This window comes from Panulirus ornatus, chromosome 10 (genome assembly GCF_036320965.1).
Source record: "Panulirus ornatus isolate Po-2019 chromosome 10, ASM3632096v1, whole genome shotgun sequence".
Classification (NCBI taxonomy): domain Eukaryota; kingdom Metazoa; phylum Arthropoda; class Malacostraca; order Decapoda; family Palinuridae; genus Panulirus; species Panulirus ornatus.
Window position 1 is genome coordinate 26,791,684 of NC_092233.1, and position 14,648 is coordinate 26,806,331.

Below are 14,648 nucleotides of genomic sequence, written 5' to 3' on the forward strand. Positions count from 1 at the left end.
CGAGTGATGATGGAATGGTCTCGACATCGTTAGAGTGATGGAGTGCCCTTGTCAAGTAGCATGATAATGGACCAGGCTAAGTTGTTCCATAAAGAACTTAAATTACCACATGAGCGCGACTATAGTGAAGGATGGCTTCAGAGATTCTAGAAGTGTCATGGAATTTCCATGAATAAAGTGTGCAGAGAAAAGTGGTCTACAAACCACGAAGAAGCTGCTGAGTATGTGGACGAATTTGTGAAACTTGTAGCTGACGAGCACTTCAGTCCTGAGCAGGTGTATAATGCAGACGATGCACTCCTAGGAAAACACTAACGATAGAAGATGAAAAAGACCCTGCAGGATTCAAACAATCTAAGGACAGGTTTACCATCTTAAGGTGCTCAAACATTAAATATTTTTTTTATTTAAATTTCCAGCAGTCCATGGTATGCTTTAGACACATGAGAGATGTATGATTAGTGGGTTAGAGGTGTGTTGATGAATTATCATTACATGACCATGTTTGGCCTGGCAAAATGGTTAATCCGACATGGCTTTGGAACCAAGAGTGCTGGAAAATTGATGGTGTACCTGTATCTTTATTTTGAAATATTTTTGTATTGTTTTCTATGTTCTTTATATTGTTATTCATATTGATTTTATTCAGTATCTTGTTTATTTCATGCATTTTATATTTTTTTTTTTTTTTATACCTCGTCGCTGTCTCCCGCGTTTGCGAGGTAGCGCAAGGAAACAGCCGAAAGAAATGGCCCAACCCCCCCCCATACACATGTACATACATACGTCCACACACGCAAATATACATACCTACACAGCTTTCCATGGTTTACCCCGGACGCTTCACATGCCTTGATTCAATCCACTGACAGCACGTCAACCCCTGTATACCACATCGCTCCAATTCACTCTATTCCTTGCCCTCCTTTCACCCTCCTGCATGTTCAGGCCCCGATCACACAAAATCCTTTTCACTCCATCTTTCCACCTCCAATTTGGTCTCCCTCTTCTCCTCGTTCCCTCCACCTCCGACACATATATCCTCTTGGTCAATCTTTCCTCACTCATTCTCTCCATGTGCCCAAACCACTTCAAAACACCCTCTTCTGCTCTCTCAACCACGCTCTTTTTATTTCCACACATCTCTCTTACCCTTACGTTACTTACTCGATCAAACCACCTCACACCACACATTGTCCTCAAACATCTCATTTCCAGCACATCCATCCTCCTGCGCACAACTCTATCCATAGCCCACGCCTCGCAACCATACAACATTGTTGGAACCACTATTCCTTCAAACATACCCATTTTTGCTTTCCGGGATAATGTTCTCGACTTCCACACATTTTTCAAGGCTCCCAAAATTTTTGCCCCCTCCCCCACCCTATGATCCACTTCCGCTTCCATGGTTCCATCCGCTGCCAGATCCACTCCCAGATATCTAAAACACTTCACTTCCTCCAGTTTTTCTCCATTCAAACTCACCTCCCAATTGACTTGACCCTCAACCCTACTGTACCTAATAACCTTGCTCTTATTCACATTTACTCTTAACTTTCTTCTTCCACACACTTTACCAAACTCCGTCACCAGCTTCTGCAGTTTCTCACATGAATCCGCCACCAGCGCTGTATCATCAGCGAACAACAACTGACTCACTTCCCAAGCTCTCTCATCCCCAACAGACTTCATACTTGCCCCTCTTTCCAAGACTCTTGCATTTACCTCCCTAACAACCCCATCCATAAACAAATTAAACAACCATGGAGACATCACACACCCCTGCCGCAAACCTACATTCACTGAGAACCAATCACTTTCCTCTCTTCCTACACGTACACATGCCTTACATCCTCGATAAAAACTTTTCACTGCTTCTAACAACTTGCCTCCCACACCATATATTCTTAATACCTTCCACAGAGCATCTCTATCAACTCTATCATATGCCTTCTCCAGATCCATAAATGCTACATACAAATCCATTTGCTTTTCTAAGTATTTCTCACATACATTCCTCAAAGCAAACACCTGATCCACACATCCTCTACCACTTCTGAAACCACACTGCTCTTCCCCAATCTGATGCTCTGTACATGCCTTCACCCTCTCAATCAATACCCTCCCATATAATTTACCAGGAATACTCAACAAACTTATACCTCTGTAATTTGAGCACTCACTCTTATCCCCTTTGCCTTTGTACAATGGCACTATGCACGCATTCCGCCAATCCTCAGGCACCTCACCATGAGTCATACATACATTAAATAACCTTACCAACCAGTCAACAATACAGTCACCCCCTTTTTTTATAAATTCCACTGCAATACCATCCAAACCTGCTGCCTTGCCGGCTTTCATCTTCCGCAAAGCTTTTACTACCTCTTCTCTGTTTACCAAATCATTTTCCCTAACCCTCTCACTTTGCACACCACCTCGACCAAAACACCCTATATCTGCCACTCTGTCATCAGACACATTCAACAAACCTTCAAAATACTCATTCCATCTCCTTCTCACATCACCACTACTTGTTATCACCTCCCCATTTACGCCCTTCACTGAAGTTCCCATTTGCTCCCTTGTCTTACGCACCCTATTTACCTCCTTCCAGAACATCTTTTTATTCTCCCTAAAATTTACTGATAGTCTCTCACCCCAACTCTCATTTGCCCTTTTTTTCACCTCTTGCACCTTTCTCTTGACCTCTTGTCTCTTTCTTTTATACTTCTCCCACTCAATTGCATTTTTTCCCTGCAAAAATCGTCCAAATGCCTCCCTCTTCTCTTTCACTAATACTCTTACTTCTTCATCCCACCACTCACTACCCTTTCTAAACAGCCCACCTCCCACTCTTCTCATGCCACAAGCATCTTTTGCGCAATCCATCACTGATTCCCTAAATACATCCCATTCCTCCCCCACTCCCCTTACTTCCATTGTTCTCACCTTTTTCCATTCTGTACACAGTCTCTCCTGATACTTCCTCACACAGGTCTCCTTCCCAAGCTCACTTACTCTCACCACCTTCTTCACCCCAACATTCACTCTTCTTTTCTGAAAACCCATACTAATCTTCACCTTAGCCTCCACAAGATAATGATCAGACATCCCTCCAGTTGCACCTCTCAGCACATTGACATCCAAAAGTCTCTCTTTCGCACGCCTGTCAATTAACACGTAATCCAATAACGCTCTCTGGCCATCTCTCCTACTTACATAAGTATACTTATGTATATCTCGCTTTTTAAACCAGGTATTCCCAATCATCAGTCCTTTTTCAGCACATAAATCTACAAGCTCTTCACCATTTCCATTTACAACACTGAACACCCCATGCATACCAATTATTCCCTCAACTGCCACATTACTCACCTTTGCATTCAAATCACCCATCACTATAACCCGGTCTCGTGCATCAAAACCGCTAACACACTCATTTAGCTGCTCCCAAAACACTTGCCTCTCATGATCTTTCTTCTCATGCCCAGGTGCATATGCACCAATAATCACCCACCTCTCTCCATCAACTTTCAATTTTACCCATATTAATCGAGAATTTACTTTCTTACATTCTATCACATACTCCCACAACTCCTGTTTCAGGAGTATTGCTACTCCTTCCCTTGCTCTTGTCCTCTCACTAACCCCTGACTTCACTCCCCAGCCATTTCCAAACCACTCTTCCCCTTTACCCTTTAGCTTCGTTTCACTCAGAGCCAAAACATCCAGGTTCCTTTCCTCAAACATACTACCTATCTCTCCTTTTTTCACATCTTGGTTACATCCACACACATTTAGGCACCCCACTCTGAGCCTTCGAGGAGGATGAGCACTCCCCGCGTGACTCCTTCTTCTGTTTCCCATTTTAGAAAGTTAATACAAGGAGGGGAGGATTTCTGGCCCCCCGCTCCCGTCCCCTCTAGTCGCTTTCTACGACACGCGAGGAATACGTGGGAAGTATTCTTTCACCCCTATCCCCAGGGATAATATACATATATATATATACACACACACACACACACACACACACATACGCACATACACACACACACACACATACATATATATACATATGAAAAATGTAAGAAACAATTTAGAAAACAAACTTTTAGCTTGAAAAGAATGAAAAAAAAAAAAAAAAAAAAAAAAAAAAATGAACGTCACATAATGGATCAACCTCTGGCTATGGAAAAGGAAATGTACAATTTATTCACACAAACGTCAATAGCAGTTCTCATCAATTTCACCAATGAATCAATAAGCTTCAATGTCTAAGCTACATTCTTCTCCATTCTTCTACATTCTTTTATATGTGGACATTAATGTACTGGCAAAATCATTCGACAGGAATCCTATCTAATCTTGATTGTCAGGTTTGATTAGGATTAGAGAGGGCATGATGACTAAAAACGCTGAATACTAACAAACCGAATTTGGAACACATTGGAAATGTATTGGTGTGTGGTCATGAAGTTTGTGCTAGTCATAATTTTTATATTACTCCCCTCCACACCCCTATTTTCTACCTATTGTTAATTATTAGTGTTACCTCTGTAACTGCTTTTGAGTGGCTATGGAAAAAAAAGGAGTGAATGCAGAATTTATTGATTTAGAAAATGCATTTGACAAGATGAATAGGAAAGCTGCCTTGGAAGTTCTGAATCTTTATGATGTACACGGAAGTCTTGAAGGCCTTTCAGAGCTTTATAATGGATATAGTACATGTTTGCATGTTGTGGTATTAGTGATTTAGAATGAATGTGGGAGTGTTTTAAAGTTGTGCAACATCACCTTGGTTATTTAATAGTTTTAGTGAGATGAGAGTTAGGTGGATTAATTTTGGTGTAATATTTAAACTTGGAAAAACAAATTGAAAGTTTTCACATCTGCTGTTAGTAGATGATATTGTGTTATTATCCTAATCAGAAGAGTTTGAAAAAACGGTGGATGGCTTTGATGATTTGTGCAGGAGGACAATGCTGAAAGTGAAAGCAGATAAAAGTAAGGCTCTAGTTTTGAAATAGATGGGAGATTAGATTGTTATATCAGTATATGAGATAATGATGTGGCCAATATGTATGAATTTAGATACATGTGGTGCTCTTAGTAAGGATGGTAGTGGGGAAGTTGAAGTTGAGGGTAGAGTCATGCAAGGGAGAAAAGTAGGAGATGTACCAAAAGCTGTGGTGCATGGGAAAAATTTTCAGTGTAGTGTGTGCAGGAAGCATGTACGATGGGGCTCTAGTCCCATTTTTTATTTATAGTTGTGAAATGTATGTTTATATAGGAAAGGAAAGGTTAGAAGTAAGAGTAAGTAAGAGTAGCAAGATTTGTAACTTCCACTGTATGTTTAGAATTAAGAGAAGTAAGGTAGGAGATAGGTTGATCATAAAGTTATTTGGTAAAACAAATATGTTAAAAAGGAAAGGTACAAGAAAAGTAGATCAAGGAATAGATAGATGCAGTGAAAGAATTCCTTAGGACAAGATGAATATGCTAAAGAAATGATGGGGGATCAGATGCAATGGAAACATTTTGTTTGGGGTTGGTGTGAATGAAGTCTATGGGTTCATTTGATGAGTTAGTTTTGTGTGCACATTGAGAAAGTAAGTAGCATTTTTATAAATGTGGAGATTGACATTTCACTCTTAACACCCTCGGTATAGGATGAGGATGTGTAAGTGTTTTTAGAGGCAGTACATACCTGATCCACACCATGGAATGGAAAGGGAGTGATTACGATTGATGGAAAGATAGATAGATTGGTAGATAGATGATTGCTATTAAGTGAAACAAAATTGAAGAGAAAGTGGGTTTTAGAATGATTTGGGGTAAAGTCTGGCACTAGTGAGAGGTCAGTGGCTAAGAGGGAGTGGTGCTTTTAATGAAAAAGGAATTGCAGGACTCTGTTGTTTTAAAAGTGTAAGGATCAAGCTCAAGGTTGATACGGGTTAGAATGAAAGTAGTCTACAAGATGTGGGTGAAGATGAAAGAAATGCTTTTAAAGAGGAGCTGAGTGAGTGCTTTGGCAGTTTTCATTCAAGGAGGTCAAATCTTGGCACAGTGGGATATGAGTGGAATGGTGGCTCATGTGGCAGTTGAAGGTATAATTGGGGGATATGGGTTCTCTGGTGTAATTGAAAATGGATAAGAGCTTGTGGAGTTGCATGTTAGAGGAGCGCTAGTGATCAGGAATACATTAGATAAAGAAAGGTGCATATAAAGTTTACTTTGGCAAGTAGGGCTGAGGCTCCAGTGGATTCTGTTGTAATTGACAGAGAGAGAGGTTGTTGGATATGAATGTGCTGAGAGGAGCCCAGATGAAATTTCTGATTATGTTTATGTGGAGGTTTGTGCGAATGTTTGTGTCGGATTAGAAAAGGAGGAAATGACATTTGGAAGAAGTGGTTAAAGTAAGCAAGTTTAAAAAAGTGGCTTGTATGCAGATATGCCAAGAGAGGTTAAGTGAAGAATGTCATATGATTAAAGCAAATGAAACTGCTCAGTGTACATATGACCCAAGGTGAGATACATAAGGGCTGGTGGAAAGCATGATTAGTGTCCTCATATAAAGGTAAGTGAGACAAAAATGATTGTTCAAATTACGGAGCCGTAAGTCTGTTGAGTGCACTAAGCTTGATATCTTAGAGACTGGTGGCTGAAACACTGGCATGCTTAGTACATTTGAGTGGAGGAGAGAAATGTGGCACCAAGAGAGGTAAAAGTTCTGTGGATCAAGTATTCGCTTTGAATAATGAGTTTGAGAAAACTTGGAGAAAGAACGAATTGTACGTGGCATATATGGAAATGGAGAAAGCATATGATAGGGTTGACAGAAATTCATTGTGGAAAGTGCTGCAAATATATGGGGCACGTAGATATTTACCTAATTTGACGAAGGTTTTTCACTGGGAGAGTAAGGTACGGTGTGTCGTAGGAAGGAAGGAGGTGGGTCTGTACATGGTAGCTTAATCTGTTCATAGTGAGAGTAGGGAGGGAGGTGAATAGGAAAGTCCTGGAGCAAGAGGCAGGTCTACAGTATGGTGAGATGATATTTTATGTTTATTGATGACATGATTGTGGTGGCAGACTCCAGAGGGAAGCTCCAGGAGCTGGTACAGAGTTTAGGAGAGTTTATGAAAGGGAAAATTTGAAAGAAAATGAGGAAGATATAAGATTGTTTGAGTATAAGTATAAATTGGGAGAACCTGGAGGAAATTGAGTGCTTTAGGTACTTGAGATTGGATGTGGTAGCAGATGGAACTCTGGGGTTGTGAGGGCAGATGTGATTCAGGGTTAAAAGAGGGTCTAAGGTCTTAGGTGCATTAAGTAGCATGTAGAAGGAGACATCAGTGTCGCAAAGGGAAGAGTGGTTATGTTTGAAGATATAGTAGCCCCATCAGTTTTGTGTAGATGTAAGTCTAAACCCTTGATGGCTAAAGAAAGGAAGAGGTCGGATGTGATGGAAGCAAAATGCTTGAGGATGATATGTGGTGTTAGGAGGGTTGGTTAAGTAAGGAATGACAGTTAAGAAATGGTGTGACTGAGAGGACTGACTAGGGTATGGTGTAATGGTTAAAGCAGCTGGAGATGATGAGAAAAGAAAGATTGACTATGGGAATGATTAAAGTTGGATTGTAATATTGTGGCAACCATCTCATCATAGTGATGTGGAGGTTTTACCCGTTACCACTGTGATAGTATGCTCAGCAGATGACTATTGGAGCAATATTACATCTTTATGTTGTAATTTATTTCATGTTTATGAAAGACTGACACCAGATTGTTACAGCAGTACATAAGTAGAGATGCTGGCTGCAGGAGAAATAGTACAAAAGTAAATAGATGAATGAGTGATTTGATGTTGAAAATTAAAAATAGTTTATAAAGAATATCAAGTAAGGAATATATAAGATATCAGTTGAATCCAGCCACTACTGTGCTTGGCATCTTGTGAAAGCTGTTCACTGTCAACAGTGTCTAGCTGCTTTAAAAATTCAAAAGTTGTAATCAATTCTTCCACTCAAGTCTCTCCCTGTAACCTAGCTGTCGTATTTATTTCACTCATGTTTTCTGTTAGGTTTTTATGTTTCTTTAAGTAGGACAACCAGACTTTTGAAGCTTTAAACTAGCAGGCAATTTCTCTTAATAAGAATTCTCTTGACTCAGCATTCTGATGATTGGCTGGTTGGTCTCATTAATGCTCAGTTTCATGTAACTTTTTTCTTTTAGAATATATTCTTATCAAGGCCTTCTTTCATTGTGTTCCATCTTCCTTGTTTTGCATGTACTAGGGTTGAACTTTATAAAATGTACCAGACCAACTCTGAAGCTGTATAGGTCCCATTTTGAATTGATGCAGTCATTATCCCTTACCTTTCTTATGACTTTATCATCAACCACAAGCAATATCAGGTAGGAATCTGATTCTTCTGACAAGTGATTTATTTAAATCAAGAATAGCAATGGTTCCAAGACTGAACCCTCTAGCACACCACTGTTGAACTTAACCTGCATAGATAAATGTCCTTTGACATCTCTCCTTTGTTCTTATACACAAAGATAATTTTCACTCCATTGTAAACTGTCTACTTTTATGATGAACGATTGACAGTCCAAGAACTCTGTTATAGAAGTCTAGAAGACCTGGTGCATAACTCTTTTCCCAAAACTCATATTCTCTCTTGCTGTGGTAGTTTTTCCTTTTCAAGTGCTCATCCATTTGCTTTCTGATTTGCTTTTTAGCATTTTTACAGACTGAACTTATCGGTCCCCGGTGCAATCAGTGTGATCACTTTTCTTAGAATTAAGTGACATTTGCTGTCTTCCATGCATTTGGCACTGAACTATTTTCTTCTTTTTTTTTTTTTGAGCAACATATTCAGTGACTTGTCAAGTGATTCTGCACACTTGCTCTTCATATCACGTGAGAATTTATCTGAACCATGTGCCTTATATGGATCAGGACTTTCCAGTAGTCAGCTATGTCCCTTTTAAGAATTCAAGTTTTTCAATTCCTCCTTGCCATACCATTTTACTGGTGTTGCCAAGGGTTATAGTGTGCTCTACAGCTAATGCACTTTTTTTTCATGCACTCAGTTTTTCATATTATTCTTCATTCTCAACAACCTTTCCCCCTGAATCCTTCAATCTGATTTGGTGCTTTTTTGACTAACAGTTTACCAGTGATGAATAAATGAAATAGTTTTGTTGGATTATACCCTGCCTTGTTCATGATAGTTTTTCAGATTTTTCCAATCCTTCCTCATGTTATACTCATTTATCATCCTCTAATTCCTTTCAGATGCTGGCTGGCTGTTGTGCTGCCTATACCTTCTCCAAAGCCCATCCCTCAGTGCTTTTTCTCTTTGTTGATTGTTACCATCATTTTTTTTTTTTCAAGTTAATGCCAAAGATACCCTTGTCATTGATTAGTAAAACTTTCCATAATGTTTACTGTATTTTGGCCCTGGAACTCCATTTCCCAATTCATGTTCTCAAAGAAATTTTGTAGCTCGAAGTAGTTGTATCCCTTCTTTGAGTTGTTTCCTTTCTAATTTTGTTTTATGTCATTACTAATCATTTGGGCAAATTCAAGTACTACATGGTAATTTTTCTAGTGGTGTGTCATGTATGATATTTTCAGTGTTTCATTATACCTAAAGATGAGGTCTGGTATTGCTGATGTAACAATCCTTCTAATTCTGACTCAATTGTGTTCAGTGACATGTTCATACTAGAAATTTTCTTGCGTAGACTCTACGAAACTAGTTTCTTCATGACTATATATCTCTGTGAGAATCTAAAGTGATCCATTCTAGTGCAGAATATATATATAATAAGCCAATGCAATGTTAGGGAAGGGTGTATATATACACTACATGAAATATTTGTAATGTTTAGTGATGATGAATATCATTACAGCTGTCCTAGTAACACTAGAAACTCCTTTAGGAGATTATTTACATATGTTTATACTTTAGGGTAGTTGCAGCATTAGTATGTCACAAAGATGTTATTTTCAAAGGTTGCTTATTTGCATGAGAAAGATTTCATGCAAGTTTATGGCCACCTTTTTGGCTTGACATCTCCTCAGCTTGTGCTTATGGTTATAGACTTATGGTATTAAGAGAAATAAGATTTTTTTTTTATTGATTATTTTCACACTTAGTTGTCAGGCCGTAAAGAAGAAAAAGGTCTAGACTTCTTTCTATTCGCATGATTTCAAGAAATCTCATTTAGATGATATCACCTATAACAACCTCTCAGCCATAACCAAAATTTTGATGCTTGCAACAATATATTTTTTTTAAACTTTCCCTACTAATTCACGTGCTCTCCCTTGGATTAGTTGCACAATGTTGAGCCTGATCAGTGAACTGATCAAAATGTAACAGGAACAGGTGATAAAATAATCATGAGAAGATATGCTTACAATGAATTGTGCACACTCAGCTAAGTACAGCTGAGTGAAGCTCCTAGATCTAGATACCTCAGTGAAGTAGTTTTTATAAAGCATAGCTTTCATTTTCACCTTACTCTAGCTGATCATTTTGCCTAAAGAGGCTGCAGTTGTTGCATATAGCTAGAATTTATTGTGATTTTAATGAGAAAGTATTAGACTGCATTTTTTATGTAATCGTAAGTAATTTTGCTTCGTTATTTATGCATTTCTGTTGTAAAAGATTATATTTTGGGCGAGTTAAACTGTCAATGTGAAATGTCTTTTGCAATATATGTACTCCTCCTCAGCATATGGGTAAATGTTATACTTCAGGGATTGATTGGATTTAGTTCATGTAGCTGAAGTCAATAGTAATTTTAGTTAGATGTGTATTGTGTGGATTTTGTTATTATAAATAACTTAAGTTATTAATGTGTTTCTGTACTGTAAAAGTTTTATTTAAATGCAGTTGAACTGCTAAAATTATTGCAGAGTTCTTAGAGCTTATGCTGTGCAGTTCATATGTTAGTAGCTGTTAAGACATTATAAAATACACCAGAGTGCAAAATGTTAAAAGTATGACCAGTTAATCTTTATATTACTTTGGAAGGTACTTTACACTACTAGAGTAGTTTGTTGAAGTCTGTCTTATAGGACCAGGAAAACATATTAAAGTGAAATTCATTCCCTTGTGTATCAGTGTTGCCAGTCTTTTTCTTTCATTTGGTTCTGTTTTATTCAAAGAATAGTAAATGATTTCTCTTCACTGTTTTATTTTGCTGTATAGAATTAAATTGGTCAGGAAGATGTTTGTAGAAATAGCTGCTGGGTTGTCATCAGAATAGCATTGTTATTAGGATAGGTGAGTTTAAATGCAATGCTGTAAGTAGGAGCTATGCTCATAATCCTGCACAAGTGTAAATGATATTGATTGATAAGCTTGATTGTCTGTACCCTCAGAAGTAGCTTTAGCATAAGAGCATTGCTGAAATATGTGAATTTTTTCATTATTTATGATAAGTTTTTAATGAGGATTTTCCAACCTCAAGATAACAAACAAAATTGAAAAGTTTGAAGTTATCATTTCTTTTTTTATGGTTGTGATGTGCTTTGAATTTTGATTGTGATACTCATATTTTCTTGTTAATGTTTGTTTACTTCTGAATAATGTAGTCTTTTTGGTAACTTAGGTGGTTTAATTGCTCAGAAATGTAATTTTAAGGCTGTTTATCATGTATCTCAACAGGCATGGCTTTAGACTAAGATAATCAGATGAATTATATTATTTTACCAATGGAATAAGATACTATAATCAGATGAAAGTGGAATTTGTTGTATTATATTCTCAAAATTACCTTAAAGCCTTGACATTATCACAATCACAAAGTAATGCTTTTCGCATAATGAACTGGAACATTTGCATTTAAATATACCTCGGTACTAACCATCAAGTTTTGGAGATGGTTAGTACCTATACATTTTAAGAGTAAGAACTAGATTGTTTTGTCTTCATTACCAAAGGAAGGTCTGTTACAGGAGAAGTAATGGATTCATAGGGAAGTTGATTCTTTTATGGCCTCCTTTATCCCAGTAATGGCTCAGATTTTATGGTCATGCATTGTTGTCATGCTGACTGGAAACCAGGAATGCTCAAACCCCACTGTTTAACAGACTTGATTATTTTCTCTTTATCTCTTTTCTTTCTCTCTGTTTTTCTCAGTTTTGCTCTTGTATGTCATGGTGGCAATGTTTGCATTATCAACTTAAATTATGAAAATTATTTATACTTATAGAGCTTGGTTCTTGAAGTAAGGAAAGCAGTCTTGCAGAACTGTTTACAAATATTTGAAGCATTGCCATGGGGTCTTTAATATTAAACAGTAAACTTGAATACAAAGGTAATGTTTCATGACTAAAGCATTTTAGTTAGATTCTACCTCATTTGCATTGTAGGATATACATTATGTCATATAAATGATAGGCAGAATGTCTTAACATAATGAATGCTTTTGAATGAAAAAATGCTAATATCTATCTGTTATACATGATTCATAAACAATCTAAAATTCTTTGAATACCTTAGAATTTGCAAATTTTAGTTCTCATTCAGGAAAGTCTAGATAATTGGAAAATTTCCATAAACTTTCAACCTGATTTGTGAAAGTAATTGTGGTGCAATGATGCCATGAGGAATTCTCAGCAGTTTTTGGATTGTTTGTTTCACTGCAAATCATATTTTAATTGATTTTGTAGCAAAATTGGAAGACAGGAAGAAGGTCTTTCATTGGTCTTGGAGAACTCCAAAAAAGTTTAGGATATTATGTTAAAGGAGCACTTGATTACAGTTATATAATAACTACCATATGGTTTGAATAATTTTCTTAAGTGATGCTACATTATTAAGTGAACTCAACGGTGTATGTTATGCTAGTGTGATATTCATATCAGAGGTAATTTAGATATTATGAAGGCAGCTTAGAATTTTAGATACATTTGCACAAATTAAGCATATATGAGACTCTATCTAATATTCCTGTAGATATGTTTCCACACTTGTAATGCAATAAGAGGTACTATAGTGTGAATTCATATATATATCTGACAGTGACACAGGATACATGAAATAGCATTTAGGTTGCTAATTATCAAAAGCAGATACTCTCAGATGATTTCATGCCTGTGTCAATGCCACCAAATATGAGCTGTGAAGTGGTCTTTATGGTTTGCACTTATATTTTATTTAAGCACAGTACAATGTATCTTGCTGCTTTATAATGAATGACTTTAAGTCATTTACTGTAAAATTTACAAAGCATAAGACAGAACTAGTAGTGATAGCCTTGATTTTCATCTGAACAGCTGATTCAGATGTCACTCATGTAACAAATTATAGGTTTAAGTTGATATTTAATTGATGCAATCTTTGAGTTTCATGTGGCCATTTTGTACAATCTTGTTTTAGTATAGAATTAAGGTAATGGTGAAGTACATAGGCGAGCTTATAACTAGATATCATACCATTTTTTACCAAAAATAGGAAACTCTCTAGAATATACTTAGATGTTTATAATAGCTGAAAATACTGTTTCATTTCATATCCTTTTTTGCAGATAGATTGAAGCATTATTGACTTGAGAATCATTGTGATGGAAATTAGAATATCAAGTGATCAGTAATGGAAAGTACACAAAAGTTCAGTGAAATCAAAACCAAACCAAGATTTGACCCATTTCTAAATCATTTTGAAGTCATTGGCTTACAACTGAAGAGAGGTGAATTATATCAGTTATAAACCATATACATTGATGAATGGTATGATAACTATAAAGAAGTATTCCTGTATTAGAATATTTTATCTTAAGAAAGGGGGTGACTGTATTGTTGATTGGTTAGTTAGGATTTTCAGTGCAAGAATGCTTCAAGGTGAGGTACCTGAGGATTGGAGGAATGCATGTATAGTGTTGCTGTTAAAGGAAAGGAGGATAAAGGTGAGTAGTTAAATTGAAGAGGTATAAGTTTCTTGAGTGTTACTGGTAAGTTGTATAGGAGAGTGGAGATTGAGAGGGTCAAGGCATGTACACAGCATCAGATTGGGGAGGATTAGTGTACTTTCAGAAGTGATAGAGGATGTGTGGATCTGGTGTTTGCTTTGAAGAATGTGTGAGTGAACTACTTAGAGATACGGAAGTATTTGTATGTAGCATTCATGGATCTGGAGAAAGCATATGATAGGGTTGATAGAGATATCTTGTAGAAGCTGTTAAGAATATATGGTTTGGGAAGAAAGCTGCTAGCAGCATTTAGAAGCTTTTATCAAGGGTGGAAGGCATGTGTATGGGTAGGAAGAGAGGAGAATGAGTAGTTCCAAGTAAGGGTGGTCTGTGGCAAGGGTGTGCGATGCTACTATGGCTGTTTAATTTGTTTATGAATTTGGTAGAGAGGTAAATGCAAGAGTTTTGGAGAGAGAGGCAGTTATGCAGTCTGTAGGGGATGAAGGGGGTCTGGGAAGTGTCAGTTGTTGTTTGCTGATTACATAGCACTGGAAGCAGATTCATTTGAGAAACTACCCAAGTTGGTGACTGAGTTTGGAAGATTGTATGGAAGGAGAAAGTTGAGACTAAATGTAAATAAAAGCAAGGTTAATAGGGTGGATGAGAGGTGAAGGTTCTGGGAGCATTGAGGAATGTATTGAATG

The 14,648-nt window shown here is 37.3% G+C and overlaps 1 protein-coding gene across 7 annotated transcripts in view; it reads left to right on the forward strand.

Moving 5' to 3' along the window:
• Positions 1–14,648, forward strand: part of LOC139750835 (metallophosphoesterase MPPED2) — a 378,611-nt gene that overhangs the window by 97,308 nt on the left and 266,655 nt on the right. For 2 of the 7 annotated variants that reach the window (XM_071665617.1, XM_071665619.1), the window contains one exon: positions 9,314–13,533. The exons of the other annotated variants lie outside the window; for them this stretch is intronic. Coding sequence is in view for 1 of the 2 variants with exons in the window: in XM_071665619.1 (XP_071521720.1) it covers positions 9,314–9,384 (71 nt within the window). In the remaining variant the exon portion in view is untranslated. Of the gene's footprint in view, positions 1–9,313; positions 13,534–14,648 lie in introns of those variants that run through there. 7 annotated transcript variants of the gene reach the window in all.